Source organism: Artemia sp. Qi Xiang Cuo, chromosome 17 (genome assembly GCF_049724085.1).
Source record: "Artemia sp. Qi Xiang Cuo chromosome 17, ASM4972408v1, whole genome shotgun sequence".
In the NCBI taxonomy this organism is placed as follows: domain Eukaryota; kingdom Metazoa; phylum Arthropoda; class Branchiopoda; order Anostraca; family Artemiidae; genus Artemia; species Artemia sp. Qi Xiang Cuo.
Window position 1 is genome coordinate 49461748 of NC_142810.1, and position 20610 is coordinate 49482357.

General features: G+C 34.7%; 1 protein-coding gene across 1 annotated transcript in view; it reads left to right on the forward strand.

Moving 5' to 3' along the window:
• Nucleotides 1-20610, forward strand: part of LOC148942299 (pickpocket protein 28-like) — a 332270-nt gene that overhangs the window by 35858 nt on the left and 275802 nt on the right. The window contains exon 3 of the mRNA XM_089103282.1: nucleotides 3910-4072. Coding sequence (XP_088959408.1) covers nucleotides 3910-4072 — 163 coding nt within the window. The remainder of the gene's footprint in view (nucleotides 1-3909; nucleotides 4073-20610) is intronic.

Here is a 20610-nt window from a genome sequence, read left to right on the forward strand (position 1 = left end):
CGTAAGTAGTTCACCCATTTTGCTTTCAGTATCACATGCAAGGTCTCGAGATTCGCCAGTGATCTCCCTTGTCATTCGGTTTACTATTCTACTATCCACTTTTACGGAAGCTTTATGAGACAGAGGCCTTATGAGATTTGTATGGGATGATAAATAAGTACTTTCTTGAAGTATTCTCTTTACCTATTATCAAAATCTTCTTTCCTCGTAAGTAGTTCACCCATTTTATTTTCAATAGGACATACAGGGTCTAGAGATTCGCCAGTGTTATCCCTTGTCATTCGGTTTACTGTTCTATTATCACCTTTCGTTGCAGCTTTATGAGATAGAGGCTCTATGAGATTTGTAGGGGATAATAACATCCTGGAAGTATTCTCTTTACCTAGTATCAATATCTTCTTTCCTCGTAAGTCGTTCACCCACTTTGCTTTCAGTAGCACTTGTAGGGTCTGGATATTCACCAGTGATCTCCCTTGTTCACTGTTCTACTATCACCTTTTGTGGCAGCTGTAAGAGACAGAGGCTTTATGAGATTTGTAGGGGATAGTAAATAAGTACTTCCTTGAAGTATTCTATTTATCTATTATCAATATCTTCTTTACTCGTAAGTAGTTCACCCATCTTACTTTCAGCAGCACATGCAGGGTCTCGAGATTCGCCAGTGATCTCCCATGTCATTCGGTTCACTGTTCTATTAACACCTTTTTTGACAGCTTTATTAGACAGAGGCCTTATGAGATTTGTAAGGGATAGTAAATATGAACTTCCTTGAAGTATTCTTTTTATCCGTTATCAATATCTTCTTTTCTTGTAAGTAGTTCACCAATTTGACTTGCATTTGGACATGTAGGATCTCGAGATTCGCCAGTGTTCTCCCATGTCATTCGGTTCACTGTTCTACTATCACCTTTTGTGGCAAATGCTTCAGATTTGGCTGTCTTTGCTGCCAAGAAGCTAGTTTTGCCATTCCTTGTAGACAGCTTTACGGTTTAGAGGGTTTGTTTACATTGGGCCTTCAGGTGGTATTTATAATTTGGGGTGACATTAATATTGCAGGATTCCATCCGGATCTTTATTTCTTTCTTATCTTATACGAGTTTCCAGTAGCCATCATTGATCAACTGCTCCCTCTTCTTTTTCAATAGCAAACTGACTCTTTTCTGGCTTCTCTTATAGAACCCACAAATAGGCTGCACTTCTTGTCAAACGCCACGACTTTTTTATCGCATGTTAGGCTTTCAGATTTATTAGATAAGGCAGCGCAATAAGCTTGCCAAATTTGTTTCTTACGGAGCTTCTGAACATAAGGTTGAAAATTGAAAAGTGTGGAAAGGGGAAATAAAAGAGGGAATTTTTATTCTATTTCCTTAAGAAAAGGGTGATGGAAAATGACTTTTTAATAAAAACAAAAAGCTAATAGAAGGGAAAGAAAATGAGAACTTCAACAAATAAAACATTGGATTCTAAGAAAAATGGGCTACAATTCAATTCAATTCAATTTATTAATTACTACAATAGATACATAAATACACTTAAGCCCTAGAGGTCCCAAGAAGCATTTCAATAAGAAAAAGGTTTTTGTTACTAAATTTCAAATAGAAACTTGAAATAGAAACTTTCAGAATATTTTTAAAGGGACGTACGTAAATTTGTTAAAAACAAAGCATGGCGTGGGGGAAAGGGCCCTTCCGAAGCATGCAGCCTTTATAATTTGCTCCAAAAAATGTAAAGTTAAAATTAGTCATGCCAAAGGGAAAAATCATAGCATTGTCTGAAAGTGAACGAAAAATATTTGGATTTAATTTATTGGCCTTTCTTGGCATTTGTTGAGCGCAATCAATCTCTCCACAATAAAATTCATATTAAGGTAGGAACATACAGGAAAATTTAATGAGACAAGAAGAAAAACTTGCCCTATATTTTTTTCGAAATTGAATGTAATTGTACACTTAAAAGTAATTGTAGAAATAATAAAATTTTTAAATTTATTTGAAGCTTTTATCTGTTTTTGCAAACCGAGGCAAAATCTAATGGAAAATGTAGAAAAAGCGTGATTACTCGCGTTAGTTTAAAACAGAACGTACTAAAGCTTTTCTGAACAACATCAAACTTGAAATAACATGGTCAAGGGGACGATCGGAGGAGAAACCAAAATAATTTGAAGCTGTGGCACTTCATAACATTGGGCCGTTATATATACTAGTTTATTGAACAATTTTTTAAATGGAGTTGTTTTGAAAGGGCCGTTTAGCTAAAGAAAAAATTGTTTATTTTTGTAAATTCTAAATATAGATACTGTGCAGTATTTGAAGAGGTTTGTGGGGAAAATCAAACAAAGACAGGTTCGGAAGTCTTAATGTGGGGTATGGCAACATAGTTTTTACAAACAGCGGATATTAAAGAAATTCAACGCTAAGGATAGGCCTTGGCCAACCTGGTAGTGATGAGGAGGGGGGGTGTTAGGGGGAAGGATTCATATTTTTGGAGAGCTAATCTAAAAATTAGGCTAAAATGTACTCTGGAGCTGGGTTATTCCAAAAATGCGATCTAAAACTGCTAATTTAAAGAATTAAAAATCAGGCTGTTCCTGCAGAAATTAAAAAAATCTTTGGTTGAGAAATCTAAAAGAGTAAGACCTTAAAAAAAATTTGATATTAAAAATTACTCATGCCAATCAAAGAAATCAAAGCTTAGGGTGGGAAAAGGTTATAAACAAGGCATATAGAGCTTCGAAGAAATGAAATATCAAAATTACGCCTGTCAATCTGAAAAATCAAAGCTTGAAGGGGGGCCATATACGGTTATATTGAGAAAATTTCTTCAACATACACATTTGAATTATGCTAAAAATTATTCCCCGTTGAAAAAATGGAAACAATGACATATTCTAAAGATATCGTGTTTCTCGTTAAAAAGCCTAAAATTTGTTAAAAAAAAGCCGTTAAAAAACATAAATTTGCTTGTCCCTAAATACTTCACAAGATACTCGGTGAAAAAACTATCTACGGGTTAAAATTGTGAAATATTCAAGTAGTAGGAAAATTATCTTGCATGCTATAGTAACGTGCGTATTTTGCAGAGAAATTGGCCAAAAAGTCTTCAAAAAATCTAACAAATCTAGGATAGAATTTCATGGGTATAGCTTGCTTAATCTAGGGAAACGCATATCCTAAATTATGACAAACGATACCAAATATTTCCTGCTAAATGGTTTTATCTAAATTGGCGAAATAAAGGTAACAACAAGAACTGCGTTTGGACTAGAACTACAAGATTGGGCTAGAAAAAATGAAGTTCTTATCACAGTTTTAACAGGATGTTTCATTACGACGCTATAAAAAAAAAATATATTACCGTATGTCCTCTATGTCCCTATGCGATTTTATAGGGTGCCTGTTATGCCCCTATGTGATATTGCAATATTTGAGGTATCTATGTCATAGGAATACACAATTCTCTTCTTAGTTCTTCATTTATATAATTTGTTGATCAATTAGCTGACCGACTGATTATTCAATTAGTTAATTTAGATCGATTAAATGACCTTACACTTGAAAATTCTTACATATTTTTATTAGAGTTAGTAAATAAATATTTATAATTGATTAATGTATATGTTTTATCATTTATTTATTTATAGGTTCAACAAGACCGTACTCAGGATTTTTTTTTCGGAGGGGGTTTTACTAATTTTTTTTTTTGGGGGGGGGGGGGCTACACAAAAATACCTCAAAAACGCATACAAAATTTGTTTATTTTCCTTTTTGTTATGTTTTTACGAGTCAGACAAAATTTCGAGGTAGGGGGAGGTCAAACCCTCTACCCCTCCCTTTCTGGATACGGCCTTGATATTCAAATCAAGCTATTCTATTTTGTCTTATTTTTGATTTTCTTGAATTTTTTTTTTAGGATTAGTGGACCTATTACTGACAAAAGAAGCTGGTCTAAGATTTTTACAACACTTTTGAATATTGACGTAGCAATGAAACATAAGGATTACTCTTTGACACTGCACAACATTTTGCTTTTGAACAACATGACTGTAGAAGACATAATTGAGAAAGCGAAAACTGTGAGTCTTGCAATAATTCGCTTATGTACCCACTTTCTACCTACTATTTCAAGTTTTTCATGTGGACTTTTAAAGAAGGCTTAAATACTACAGGCTGTTCTGTGGTATTCTGCATCAGGCTTTACCGTTCTGTTTGCTATTGGTAGATTAACAAAAATGGAAAAATAAAATATAGATAATTCATAAGAAAATAGATAATTATAAAATAGATAATTCGTCCCGAAAATTTGGAGATATATCCTTTTTATAAGCAGGATACAAATAGCTTGTTTCGATTTAGTTAATTTTCCCCCTCAACGTTCTGTAAAATTGTCCACTTGAGATGCTGTATTTACAGTCTTTTGACAACCAGGATGTATATAATGCTTTTGGCTTAATTAAACGTGACATTTTCCTAAAAGTTTCAACTCTATACCATTAGCCGTTCCTGAAATAAGAAAGAAGTGGTCTTTTGATAACCAGGATCCGCCCAGTGTCTTTTGATATAGTTAGTCATCCGCATCCCTATTTTATTAAGGTTTTATCTTTTTATACGTAGCTGATGCTGAGATATTGTAGAAACACCCTTTGAATAACCTGATGCACATAGTGTCTTTTGATTTACTTTAACATCCCCGTTGACATTCAATAAGAGTTTCAATTTAATAGCCTTAGCTTGTAATGAAATATTAGAATTACGGCCTTTTGATGACCTGTATGCTAATATTGTCTTTTTATTTCCTTATAAATTCTCTAAACATACTCATAAGGTTTCAACTTTATGCTATTAACTGTTCCTGAGATAATAAAAAAACTCCCCTTTTGCAAACTGAACACTGATTTGATTTATTTCAAGATCTTCTTCAGTATTCTCTGAAATTTTAAATTTTATTTAATTTTCTATTTTATAAATTTATTGCCTATCATAAATGTAAAAATACAAAAGTGATGGAGTAATAAAGAAAGAAAAGGAAAAGAAACAAATAACTTCTGACAAATACAAAAAAAACAAAACAAAGAAAACTGATAAAATAAAACACAAATAGAGGCAGTCATACAGAGAAACAAACGCATGACCAACAAAAGACAATTTCAAAAGTGCTTTCATCAATAATCTGCCTCCGATATCTCTCATCTCTTTTCTGCACCTCGGACGCTGGACTAGTAACTCCGTAGTTAAGGATAGGAAGCTGTCATTAATCCAGAGACGCAGCCGTAGCAAAAATTTTACATACTTGTAGAAACTCTTCCGTATATCCTTGGTATTCGAAGCAGTAAGAAGAGACCAAGAAGGTACAAGGGTGAGCATATGCGGTAGAACAGATACATTATAAAAGCTAGCTAAGGCATGGTGGGTAACTTAAACTTTAATGCAACTAGTAAACCGTACGCTTTCCTAGATTTCCTGACAAAAAAATTCTTTCAGAAGTTGACGCAGTTCACGAAAATTTGACCTAATCAGCACACCAAGATACGTCAATGCATCTTATGCTTTGATAACATGTTCATCCAACTGAATGATCAACCAACTGAATAACATTTTTGTGCTACCAATACGTTTATATTCCCTATAGAGAATTCGAAAATTATCCTAGATTCCAAAGGCTGCTCTACTAATATCAAGGATGTCATTCGCATAGTTAGCTAGTGAAAAATCAATACCCTGGAATATGCACTTGGTTAGGGCTTACTTTTGCGGCACAATGACAGTATTATTAAACAGGGGTAATTAAGTAACAGTACCGTGTCTAATGCCTTTTTTTACCGTAATTTAAGCTGTGAGTTCCACCGTACCAGGTGAGATGGTGACCTTCACTTTGACATTTAGGTTTTTATACATATCACGTATCGCTTTGATGGCGGAAGTACTTACTCCACGCTTATCAGCAGTCAATAATTATATATGCGAATGTACACCCGAGTCGAAAGCTCTAGATACGTCTAACCCAGCAGTATATCATATCTTATTATTTTCTTGAGCATGTAGAAGTAAATTAGCAATCGAATGGTGAGCATGGTTGCCACCTACTCCTTTCTTAAAGCCGAAATGATTATCCGGTGCATAACATTTATCGGATATCTCATCAATAATTTATAACTCAAAAACTTTGCACAAAATCGTCAACACCGTAATCGGCCTAAGAGAAGAACATTGGTCCGAGAGGTTTCCCTTTATTAATATTGGCGTTATTACTCCAGTACTGAACAAATTAGGAACTTTACCACAACTGAATATCATCTGAAAGAGTAAGGTCAGATGCTAAATCAGGAAAGGGACCTTCATCTAAGATGCTTTGCACAGAGGCCATCAACATCCCGAGAAATTTCTTTTGTAACTTAGAAATACACTCGTTAACCACAGATCGACTAACAATAAAACTGATCTCATCACTTGAATGGCCCAAGCAGCCGTCAATCTCCGTTTCATGCTGATTTGACAATGATGGGTTAGGCTTGGAAACTCAATTTTAAAGTAATCATACCACTGGTCACTGGTAATTTTGAAAGTATTAAAGGCTTTGAATTATCTCTTTTGAGCACTTTCCATACGAAATCAGGATCACTTGTGGCTTTACTTGATAATTCAGTTACTGATTTAGCATGGTGTTGCCTAAGCACTTTCACGAAATGCTGCTTTGTTTTCAGATGAATTTTATTTATCAAACCTTGACGCGGTCTACCACACACTTTCCATATATGAAACCAGAGTTTTGATTTTGCACAAGAATCAACGAGGTCAGGATTACTTGACCAACCATACTTCTCAGTTCTGAGACGTACTCTTTGGATGGGAATACTAGCACGCTCGGCAGCTCGTAGAGTTTGTTCGATCTCAGCATAGTATATATTCAGCGAGGTTTGCTTCTCTGCAAAGGTCAATCGTTTTATTGGGAAAGTAGATGAAACAGCACTTTGACCTTTCCCAAAATAGAATCGCAAACAGCCTGGAACGCCAAAATATCTACGCATGCCCAGTTGGTGGTTTTACACCATTTACTATAATGGTTTGGACTTGGATCACTCGGTGAAGTAGATTGAACAGGAAATACTTTACTGATAGGCATATGGTCTGAGGTTTGAAAAGTGGAGATGACTGAGGATCCGGAGTCTGGTTCTATATTCGGGGAACACACGAATAAGCCCAGGGAAGAGGTGCTATCGGAGTTATAGATATTTCTGAAACCTTGGGCCTTTTCGACCACCACGAGCTGAGGGCACATGCTATTCAGAATATCTGCAACACTGCTACTGTCGTCAGAAGGGTTACAGTTCATATCACCAGCAAGGATTACTGCTAGGTTTTGCACTTCACACTGTGACACGAGGGTAATGGCTCGGTGGCAGATTTGATCAAATTGTCTTTCTGATGTAGCATTGGAGTAATCGGTGGATAAATACATTGAGACCACCACAGAATTCTGAATTTTAACTGCCATAAAATAGTCACAGTTGCGAAAGTGTTGGGGCATGAGGACACTTCTAGCAAGAATAATAGTACATCCACTCGGCCAATCAGCTCCGGAGTGTCTAGCGGCAACACTTATTTAGACAGTAGAATATTTCGCTAAATGTTCAATACATATATATATAAATGTTTGATATATATTTTCAATACTTTGAGTATTTCCGTCTTCATCTAGCGCCTGGCGTGTACACACGTCTAGTATGGATTAGCTTTTTGTGATGTACAGGATTATTTCAGTCAAGATGCGAGGACAGCCTTCTAAAATTTTCTATTATGAATACTAGTGTTAATGTAGGCTCAAGTAGCCAGAACTTGATAAAAATAACTGTTTTTGAAATAAGGTGTGCCTCTCGTCTTATTTAACCTTCGCAGGTTAAGACTAGAAATGTCACTACCAGCCCATGTAGCGCTTGTAATAGGAATTGTTAAACTTGCTCGTTCTGTAGTTAAAGTCTTTCTAACGTGCTATCCATTCCAAACGCAATTGCCTAAAAGACCCTGATTGGTTTTGCATTCAAAACAAACTGACTGCGATAAACACGTCGAATTTTTCCATAATTAACGAAGATGAAAACCCCTTGGTTAATGTAGCCAAGATACTTCAGCAAGTTGGGGCTGAGAAATCAGCCTACGAGACACAAGCCTCCCACTTGATCCATCAGCCTCCTCATTATTTTCTAAGGTGCACGAAAACAACACCATCTCTTATGAAATACTCCCAGTCATTGCTTATACCGGCGTAGAAGAGTTAGTAAAAATTCCACGTTGGAGATTAGTTTGACAAAATAGACGAGGCAATTTTAAGTCTCAATCTTCATGTAAGTAATCTTAAATTACTCTAAGACAGTCTGTCTGATCTCTACGATCATAAAGAAGTCACAAGTTTCAGGATATATTCGAAAACCTGAATGTGGGATATCAGCAAACTAATTTAGACGCAGTGAAATATTTAAGGTCAAATAATCAGTTTGTTAATCACCGTGAAGTTAACACCAGCTCTACTGACAACCCTGTAAATTGCCTCATTGTATGAGAAAGAGTATCCAACATACAATCTTTGACAAAATTACTGAACTTAAAAACTTTTATCAAGAGACAGACTGAACAAGAAAAAGAAATTGACAATGTTTTTTGAAAAGCAAAAACCAAAATCTTGATCATACCAGGCAAGATTTTCATAATACCAGGCAATATTGTGATTATAACAAGCAAGATTTTGATTATACTTGACAAAATTTGATAGTACCAGGACACCTATAAAACTAAAATTTCGAAACTAAATCTTTAAACATACAACTTCAAAACTGAGTATTTTTTAAAGAAGAAATTTTTTCAAAAAAATTGTTAAGGAAATAAGCAAATCAGAGGATTTCAATTTCAAAAACTATATTTTGAAAATGTAAATTGTTTTTGGTAGGGTGTGGGTTAATTTTTCAAAGTCTTGAAGTAAATAAAACGGATTAAATTTTTCAGGTCTATGTAAAACCAGAAAGTGTCAATTACAAAAATGATTCCATTGATTCTGTTAAATTTTTTTGGTAGGGGGAGGGGGGGGGGGGTCAATGTTGACGGGGATACTGAAAACATTCAAGATAAAAAAAAAATGAGATTTGCTCCAAAGGCTAGTTTTGGAGACCAGTCAAAGGGATTATTTATGCATTCTTTAGGTGTAAATATTGCTCTTTACTTTCCTCTGAATGTCTAAAATCGATATAAACCATGCATATAGCTCAACATTCTTTCTCAGGCAACCTCCAGAAAAGTTCAAATTGACAACTTAAATCGATCCTTGATTAATATTTATTGACTTTGCATAATGTCTATAGGCACTTTTTGACCAAAAGGAGAGGAGGGCAAAAATATTCTTTTATTATTATTAGAAATGGTAGTTTATATACGGAACAATCTTATTATGTCATCAGCAATTTTTCGTTCGTAATTCATTGTGAGAAAGTATAATGTATATTTAAAGTTTTCACATTCCTCTTTTCTTTTCTTTGAAAGATCACACTTAAAACAAATCTTTTCTGATTTTGAATATATTGCTAAAATAGGATTTTAGCATGCTATCTGAGCTGATTAGTGTGCTAAGATAGTTAATAGAGGGTCCCAGGTTCAATTCCTTCAGTAGTAAAAATTTTGTAATTTTCCAAAAATATCCAAATTTCTATCGAAAAGTTGCTGACGTATTAATTCAACGTTCCTAATAGTTCCTAATGACGTCGTCTAATAGCCTGGAGCGCTCTTTAAAATGGTCAGGGGTAGTGTTTCTTAGTATTCATTATGCATTATACTACTATTTACTCCCTCAACACTCTCTGAATGTTTGAACTTTACCCTCTACTGTATTCCCGAGATATTGCAGATGATTTTTGTGGCAACGTGGTTTTTATGTTATTAAGGTGAAGTTGTGGTTGATGGCTTTATTCTTCCTTTATAGGGGAGATAAACTTTGGCCCTAAGGTAAATAAACTTTGGCAGCGTGCCTTAGGCTATGACCGGACTATTGAGGCGTACCAGCTGGGTATTATCGAGGGACTAAATGTAGATTGAAGAAAGGTTGGCTATAACACAACACTTTTATTCAGTTAACATATACCGATATAAGGTTTGATAATACATATATATTCTACGGAGACGGGTTGTTCCAAGTAGACCACAAGTCTCAGAAAACTATAATAATATATAACAAGATACTTAGACCCTTACAATAATTTGACAATATTCCAAGGTATTTCTAAATCAACGGACCAGAGGTTAGTCCGGCATAAAGTTAGTATCAGTCTATCCCCTTCCCATAAAATGTATCTTTTATACATTTTTATCAACCACACCTTCCTGTACTCAACCGACGCAATAGCTAGGAAGTGGTTATTTCTCAATATCCCGTTAAGCAGAAACTTGGCAAGACATTTTCGTTATCTTAATAAGAAGTGGTATTTCGAAACTTTATATTTGTGTCTTAACATATTTTTACAAAATTCGAAATTGACTTAAATTAGAAGCTGTACCACAATACTCCCTCTTTAAAGAAGAGTTGTCCCAACTCCCAATATTTTACTTTAAAAACAACTTAATTTTTGTTTACAGCTATTATGCTGCCATCTTTGGGTCATTATGTGCATATACCCTCAATGGGTTTCCTTAGGGTCATGTTTCTGGTCCAATATTGGCCATGATCTTTTTTTTGTCGAAGGATTTCAATTTGAAATTCATCCTTGTTTTTCTTTTTCTCTGTCTCTAGGACTGGAAAGTACTCTTTTTACCCTTTCCATGTACATCTTCTGTCTTAGCTTGTCCCCAAGCAGCTCAAGCCTTATATTAGCGGCTCTGCTTAAATTAGATTTCAAGTTATATTAGGAACATTTATGAATTATTTGAGTTTAAATTTAATTCCCATTAATAATTTAATTTATCTGTGTGATGTGGTTGGTATACTGTTTTCTTTTCAGGTTTAGAAATGTCTTGGATAAATTAAACATAACAATTTTGGTTTTGAAATTTTCACATATTTTTCCAGCACAAAGCATTTCCACATATTTCAATAATATAAAGCCTTGAGGCTATGTAGCACATTATCTAGGCCTAAATTAAGTTCTGGTTTTGTCTTACTTTCTGATGAACTTGTAGTAAAGTCTGTAATACTGCATACACTTTCCAAAATATCAGTTGATCAGGTATGGTTTAGATTCTGATGGTATGAGATGTAAGTATCAGGATAAATTTGAAGTGGCTTCATAATTTGTTACTTTCTAAACATTCGTCAAAAAATGATTGAAAAAAAACGGATCCGAAGGGATGTTACGAAAAATTTAATTTCAAAAAAAATAGCTAAGGCTGTATCTAAAATAAATATTCACATTATAATACACATAAAGCATAATTTGATACCTATCGGAGGCAACGCTGTAGCGTTGCCTATAGTAAAGGCCATACGGCTCCAATGTTTTATTATTATTTATTTTTTTTCCCAGAGGCACTTCATATGGAAGGGGTCGTCGTAAAAGCTTCAAAGGGGGCTCATTCGATTGGAAATCGAGAGTTCTAGTGCCCTTTCTAATAAAATAAAATGATTGTAGGGCAACTAGCCCCCCCCACGCCCATCATTCCCCCAAACACATCAAATCAAAATTTTGAGATAGCCATTTTGTTCAGCGTAGTTGACTTCCAGATAGAAAATATATTTCTGAGGAGAAAACTCCCCCAAAACCCTCAGGGCAAGGGTTTTAAGTTATGCCCTGGGGGCATATGAGGTTTTTATAGAAGGCGTTGTCGTAGAAACTTCAAAACAGGCTCATTCGATTGGAAATTAAAGAGCTAGTGTCCTTTTTAATAGTGGAAAGTGATTGGAATTTAACTAGCCTCCTCCTCCCCCCACGCCCATAATTCCCCCCAACAAATCCAATCAAAATTTTCAGATAGCCATTTTGTTCAGCGTAGTTGATTTCCAGATAGAAAATATATTTTTGAGGAGGACACTCCCCCACGACCCTCAGGGCAAGGGTTTTAAGATATGCCCTGGGGGCATATAAGGTTTTTATAGAAGACGTTGTCGTAGAAACTTCATAACAGGCTCATTCGATTGGAAATTACAGGGCTACTGCCCTTTTTAGTAGTCAAAAATGATTGGAGGGCAATTTGCCCCCCCCCCCCACGCCCTTCATTCCCCCAAACACATCCAATCAAAATTTTGAGGTAGCCATTTTGTTCAGCGTAGTGGATTTCCAGATAAAAACTATATTTTTGAGGATGATACTCCCCCACAACCCTCAGGGCAAGGGTTTTAAGTTATGCCCTGGGGGTATATAAGGTTTTTATAGAAGGCGTTGTCGTAGAAACTTCAAAACAGGCTCATTAGATTGGAAATTAAAGAGATAGTGCCCTTTTTAATATTCGAAAGTGATTGGAGTGTAACTAGCCCCCCGCCCCCCCCCCACCCCAACATTTCCCCAAACACAACCAATCAAAATTTTTAGATAGCCAATATTTTCAGCGTAGTTGATTTCCAGATAGAAAATATATTTTTGAGGAGGGTGCTCCCCCAAAACCCTCAGGGCAAGGGTTTTAAGTTATGCCCTGGGGGCCTATAAGGTTTTATAGAAGGTGTTGTCGTAGAAACTTCAAAACAGGCTCATTCGATTGGAAATTAAAGAGCTAGTGCCCTTTTTAATAGTCGAAAGTGATTGGAGTACAACTAGCCCCCCCCCCACGCCCATCATTTCCCCAAACACATCCAGTCAAAATTTTGAGATAGCCATTTTGTTCAGCGTAGTTAATTTCCAGATAGGAAATATGTTTTTGAGGAGGACACTCCCCCGCAACCTTCAGGACAAGGGCTTTAAGATATGACCTGGGGGCATATAAGGTTCTTATAGAAGGCGTTGTCGTAGAAACTTCAAAAAAGGGTCATTTGATTGAAAATTCAAAGGGATAGTGCTCTTTTTAATAGTCAAAAGTGATTGGAGGGCAACTAGCCCACCCCCGCCCATCATTCCCCCAAACACATCCAATCAAAATTTTTGAGACAGCTATTTCGTTCAGCATATTTGATTTCCAGATGGAAAATATATTTTTGAGGAGGACAATCCCCCACAACCCTCAGGGCAAGGGTTTTAAGTTATGCCCTGGGGGCATATAAGGTTTTTATAAAAGGTGTTGTCGTAGAAACTTCAAAACAGGCTCATACGATTGGAAATTACAGGGCTAGTGCCCTTTTTAATAGTCAAAAATGATTGGAGGGCAACTTGCCCCCCCCCCACGCCCATCATTACCCCAAACACATCCAAACAAAATTTTGAGGTAGCCATTTTGTTCAGCGTAGAGGATTTCCCGATAGAAAATATATTTTTGAGGATGATACTCCCCCACAACCCTCAGGGCAAGGGTTTTAAGTTATGCCCTTGGGGTATATAAGGTTTTTATAGAAGGCGTTGTCATAGAAACTTCAAAACAGGCTCATTCGATTGGAAATTAAAGAGATAGTGCCCTTTTTAATATTCGAAAGTGATTGGAGTGTAAATAGCCCCCACCCCCCCACGCCCATCATTTCCCCAAACACATCCAATCAAAATTTTCAGATAGCCATTATTTTCAGCGTAGTTGATTTCCAGATAGAAAATATATTTTTGAGGAGGTTACTCCCCCACAACCCTCAGGGCAAGGGTTTTAAGTTATGCCCTGGGGGCCTATAAGGTTTTATAGAAGGTGTTGTCGTAGAAACTTCAAAACAGGCCCATTCGATTGGAAATTAAAGAGCTAGTGCCCTTTTTCATATTCGAAAGTGATTGGAGTGTAACTAGCTCCCTCCCCCCCCCACGCCCCTCATTTCCCCCAACACATCCAATCAAAATTTTCAGATAGCCATTATTTTCAGCGTAGTGGATTTCCAGATAGAAAATATATTTTTGAGGAGGATCCTCCCCCACAACCCTCAGGGCAAGGGCTTTAAGATATGACCTGGGGGCATATAAGGTTCTTTTAGAAGGCGTTGTCGTAGAAATTTCAAAAAAAGCTCATTTGATTGAAAATTCAAAGGGATAGTGCTCTTTTTAATAGTCGAAAGTGATTGGAGGGCAACTTGGCCCCCCCCCCGCCCATCATTCCCCCAATCACATCAAATCAAAATTTTGAGATATTCATTTCTTTCAGCATTGTTGATTTTTAAATAGAAAATATATTTTTGAGTAGGACAATCCCCCACAACCCTCAAGGCAAGGGTTTTAGTTTATGCCCTTGGGGCATATAAAGCTATTACAGAAGGCGTTGTCGTCGAAATTTCAAAAAAAGCTCATTTGATTGAAAATTCAAAGGGCTAGTGCTCTTTTTAGTAGTCGAAAGTGATTGGAGGGCAACTATCCCCCCCCCCCCCACTCATCATTCCCCCAAACACATCCAATCAAAATTTTGAGACAGCTATTTCGTTCAGCGTAGTTGATTTCCATATAGAAAATATATTTTTGAGGAGAACACTCCCCCACAATCATCCGGGCAAGGGTTTTAAGTTATGCCCTGGGGGCATATAAGGTTTTTATAGAAGGCGTTGTTGTAGAAACTACAAAAAAGGCTCATTCGATTGGAAATTCAAAGGGATAGTACCCTTTTTAATTGTCGAAAGTAATTGGAGCGCAACTAACCCCCCTCTCACGCCCACCTTTTCCCCAAACACATCCAGTCAAAATTTTGAGATAGCCATTTTATTAAACGTAGTTTTAGGTTATGGAAATTAGGTCTTTGAGGATGACAACTCCCCCACAGCCCTCAGGGCAAGGGTTGTAAGTTAAGGATTCTCCGAATCCTTCCCATTATTTCTTATGGAAGGGATGCTCGTATAAACTTTGGAGAGGTCTCATTTGACTGAAAATTTAAAGTTCCTGTTCACTTTTTAAGAGTCGAAAGAGATTGGAGGGTGAGTAGCCCCCCCCTCCTCCACGCCCCAAATGCATCAGATAAAAATTTTGAGATAGACATTTTGTTAAAATAAGTTTTTAACTTATGGGAAGGGGTTTTGTATTGGAAGAACGCATAGGAAATCTACTATAATTATCCAATTATAAGGTTAAAATACATACTCTGAGATAGATGTAAAATTGCTTTGGCACACAAAATCCCATTAAAGTCAATTCCAAACAGTCGTGATCCCTTTGTGTCAGCAAGTGAAATGGTCTAAACCCCCTTATTGGAGCTATTTTTTCAATCCATTCATTGTTGTCAATCGCTGTCCACAAGTTATTCAAGCTGTCTATTGTTCATATATAAGGTTTCTATCAAAGAGGTAATTGTATAGACTTTGAAAAAAGCCTCATTCGATTTAAATTGAAAGTTCTAGATCCGTTTTTTAAAGTCAAGAATAATCGAAAAGTAAGCACCCCCCCCCCCTCCCATGTCATAAAAACTTGAAACTTTTTGCAACAAAAAACGAACAAAAATTAATTAAAAAAAACTTTCCGAAAAATAAGTGTTTCAAAGAAAAGTAAAGGCTATTTTAATTTTAAGCTCAGCAGATACAAATACCTGTTAGAATACAAACTTAAAACGACTAGATATTACTATTAAAGAATAAATGAAACCCAAAACGAACAGAAACTAAATAAACAATCATAGGAAAAAACATACAACAAGTAATAATATAAATAAATAAATATATCTTAAAGTGAGTAATGCTTAGATTGAATATGAACATCAAGCTTAAAACAAAAGCAAAGATTTTGCTATTAAAGTATAAATGAAACTTAAAACGAACAGAAATTAAATAACAATCAATGCGAACAAACTTACAATATATATTAGTGCAAATGAATAAATAAATCTTAAAACGAGTGAAACTTTAATTGAATATGCAAATCAAGTTTGAATCGAATAAAAATAACTACAAACAAGAGTTAGGCAATCGTCTCACTGCAGAAGCCTAAAACCTACTGCGTCATTGGCGCTTTACTGAAAACGAATTATATTACAAATGTTTTCTTTTGTACTTAATATTGAAAATAAATATTAAAATTACAGTAAAATTTTGAACGGATGAGCTTTTAGCAATTAATATCATTATGCATCAAATATTCAGTTTAATTCATTTGTTCTTTTCAAGATTAGTCAAGGCAAATATAGTTTCACTACAAACAAAATTTGGATACTGCCCCTTCTTTCACTGTAAAAACCTAAAGCCTTCTGCGTCATTGACGCTTCAATGAAAACGAATTACTCATATATTAAAAATTTATTCTTTTCCAGTTCTTACAGCATTGAAAATGAAAATAAAATTACAGTGAAAAAAAAATCTTGAACTGATGGATCTTTCAACAATTAATATCACTATATGTCTAATATTCAAGTTGATTTTGTTTATGCTTTCCAAGTCTGTTCAAGACTTCTATAGTTTTGCCATTTTTTTTAACTCTGCCATTTTCTCTAACTAATCGTGTTGGTTTGTTATGAAAACATTATATGGCTTCTATGCATTTCTATTTGAGCGGAAAATTGCACCTCAAACTTTGTGGAACATGTATTTTCTTGCATGAAACACCAAAGTATAATAAAATTTCAAGTTTCGGAGTGTTCCACCACTCGCAAGCAAGTGCCATTGGTATTTTTGAATCCGCATGGTCAATTTAGGGGATGGAGGGTAGGATAATTCTCGTAGCAGCCCCATTCCGTCGTGGTATGATTCACAGTTTCAACACCTGGCGTCCAGACTATCATATAATCTACCAAGCCTACAACTACCTCAAATCAGTATCAATAAATAAATGAAACCCAAAACGAACAAATATTAAAATAAATATTAGAGTCAAACTCAAAACGAGCTTAAATTAATATGAGTATGGTTCAAAACCCCTATGCTTTCTAAGAGCCAGAATATAATTTGTACTTTACTGAAAAAAATTCAAATGAGTTTACTGAATAAAAATGTGCATTGTCAATTTAATATACATATGCTGATATTTATTCCCTAAAATCTTAATTAATGAAAGAATTGTTTTCAGTAAAGTGCCAATGACGCAGTAGGTTTTAGGCTTGTGCAGTAAGGCGATACCCAAACTCTTGTTTGTAATTATTTTTATTCGAGTCAAACTTGATTTGCATATTCAATTTAAGTTTCACTCGTTTTAAGATTTATTTATTCATTTAAATTAATATATATTGTATGTTTGTTCGCATTGATTGTTATTTAATTTTTGTTCGTTTCAAGTTTCATTTATACTTTAATAGCAAAATATTTGTTTTCGTTTTAAGCTTGATTTTCATATTCAATCGAAGCATTACTCGCTTTAAGATATATTTATTCATTTATATTATTACTTGTTGTATGTTTTTTGCTATGATTGTTTATTTAGTTTTTGTTCGTTTTGGGTTTCATTTATTCTTTAATAGTAATTTCTGGTCGTTTGGAGTTTCAATTTTAACAGGTATTTGTATCTCCTGAGCTTAAGTTTAAAATGGCCTTTACTTTTCTTTGAAAAACTTACTTTTCGGAAAGTTTTTTTAATTAATATGTAGTAAAAAGAAACACTCAAGATTTATATATATCACTGCATTCTTTTTTTTTTGAACGAAAGTTGATTACTTTTTCATTTCATTTCATTTCAGCATATACATACAAATGACAATGATTATTTTCACTTTAACTTCCCAACTTTTAGTGGTTTTGTCATAGGTTTCAACTTCAACTTAAGTCCTTAAGGATATTATGTGCCTTCTTGGTTCCATCAGTTCAATATGCGCGTTTAACAGAGTTTAACTGACTCCGTTGAATTTCTTTTCCTTTAATTTCGTCTTGCTGTATTTTTTAACTTGAATCCTTCTCTTTTTTTTTAATTATTTACTTCAATGAAGCCTAGGGTTTTTTTTCAAGTCTTTTTCAGCTTTTTCAGTATTAGAGGTCTGTTTTAAGCCTATATTTATATCTTTCATGTTTTATTCTATAATTTTTACAAGTTTTTATTCTTATTGCCATTATAGGGTCAAATTCATTATCTCCTTATTTTTTTAAGAGGGGGGGGGTGTCTAATTTTGCAACCTGTATTTTTTTTACATTATTTAAATTTATTCGTCTGAAAGTGTTCGTGTTAGAAAAGTACTGTATTTTTTTCGGCTGATTTTTAGAACACTTTTAATTATGTTTTGCCCCGCATTTGCTAGTTCTCATTTCTTCATAACATGCAATTTTTACGACATACTGGTTACAGATTTTATTTTGGTTTTAATTACGATCTTATTTTATTGGCCAAAGAGAGACAACAATTCCCTTTGTAAGGCTACATAGCTTTGAATGCAATTTTCACTATCTATGGTTTATTGATAAGCTTAAATCTGGGAAAATTGTATGAATGAATTTCAGTTCATTACTGCAAGTTTTTCGTTGTGTAATGTTATATTTTATTTTCAAAGATAAATTGGATACGTTTAGTTTCTGTTAGGGTTCAACGGATTGGGATTTGGGTGTTTGGGTTGGCACAGGTGAAAGCCAATTGTTCAAACTAGGGATCTCCTGTACCAATTGTTTTCTCAAATCCAATACATCGCTAGAGTTAAGATTTTTACCTTGAACTATTGTGGTTTGCTTGTGACGATGAGGTTTATTTTTGGCTTTTTTTAATGCATTTTGTCGTTGGCTATTACCTCCTGGGAAGTTTTTAGGTTATAATTTATTTTTATATTGCTTTTCGTTTCTTTTACCTCGCACTTTTTTTTGCTTTCTAAGTTTATTCTAAGTTTCACTTAAATCTTTATAGCGCTTAATTATTGTCTTTAATTTTTTTTTCTTTTTACCAAAAATTATTATACTAGACTATAAATAATTATAATAAGATTACAGTTAGCTTATACATTTCCAGATTCATGTAAAACTCTTGCTGTATTTTCCTATTATTATTTTTTTGGACTTCCCATCAAAAACAAACGAATTTTTTTTTCAAGCACCCTAAAAAAAAATTTCAATATACATATCAAAAGAATTGCATTTTAATGCTGATTCTAAATATAAAGTGTTTATTAAGTTCACCTTAACCCGTATAAAGTTAGGAATTTGAACGTTAATTATTTTAATATAAACTGTAACGTCCTGTGTAATTGTTTCCGTAATATTATTTCTATTTAGTTCCGGAATACAATCTACTTGTAGGCTAATTTGAATATAATTGGCTTCACTCTATTTGATTTCTACTATCACACCGTGTTTTAACTAATATATACTCTCCCTGATGTTCGACTAAACTCTACTGATTTATAATCAGACTAGACTTGAGGATGATTCGTCATTGAGTAACAGTAAGAGCAGACCATACATATTAATATTAGCTATCCCAAAAGGATGCATTGCCTTCTCTGTTTGTCCTAATGTGGGCTTATATTCTATGTAAACAAGCATAACAGTTTTCATAAACTGGTAGCTTTACATTTAGATGGCTCGAAAGCAGCCATGATTAAAAATTCAGATTTGAACTTTCTTCGGACGCATTTTGTGCGGCTAATTCTGAATTTGAACTTTTTCTAACACCATTATTCAGATGAAGGTCCTCTGTGTAGGTAAAGGAGACCCTTTTAAGACCTATCCCCATGTCTCCATTTTCTGTGATTAACGGTTTTTCTCACCGAATATCTTGCCTTATGCAGACTTCCCATCAAAGCTGGGTAACAATTCTTTTTTTTTCGCTTCCTTTAGCGACTTTTGCTAAGTTTTCACATTTGTTTTTTTACTTATAAGGTTACCTTTCTCTTTTTTTCATCCCTTTCCTCAAGTGCTTTAATTACAAATTTATATACCTTTTCCTTCCCTTTGCTTGTGAAACTACAAAACTAACCTAGTATTCGGGTTAGCTTTAACAAAGGTAATTCTAATGCTTACTACGTCGTAAAATGTCATATTTTCGAGGCGTCTCTACCCTAAAATCACTCGGAAATGGCAGCTTCTAACCTATAATTGTTCGGACCACAATTTTTGTGCTTCCTTTACTAAATTGTAGCAGTGTTATCCTAGAACAATAAGTGTCTAGCCTGTACCTGCAGTAAGGATGCATCAGGACCCTATTTCCTACTATGATGCCTAAAATTCTTCTGTTTCTACCAACATTTCATCGGTCCAGTTACATTTTGCTTTACGTATTATCTTTTATTTTATTCATTTGATTAGTGGTACTAATACTTTATTATTTAGTTATATGCGGCATTACTATATTGGATTTATTAATAACACTAAGAAAACTACGAATTATACAATTACTACTACTTGCTAAAAACATGATACTGTATTTTTTTTCTATTTAATAATTCTTAATTGAGCCTTCTTTCCTATTTTTTTATTGTACCAAAATATTTGAGGGGACACTAACCTATTTCTATTCACCAAAGTTTGAGCTTAGCTGCTCTAAGTTTTACTAATTCGAGCGCTGCTAAACGCGAAGTAAATTGACGTTCCCCTTTTGACAAAGTCATTTCTATTTCAATCTACAATTTTCATTTAGTCAACTCGACCCAGTTTTTCCAACTTCCACCAGTTGTGGTAATGTAATTCTTATGGTATTTGGGTGATATAGTCGTAGATGCCTTTATTCTCCCTTTATAGGGGATATAAGCTATGTCCCTCAGGTAGTTAAACTTT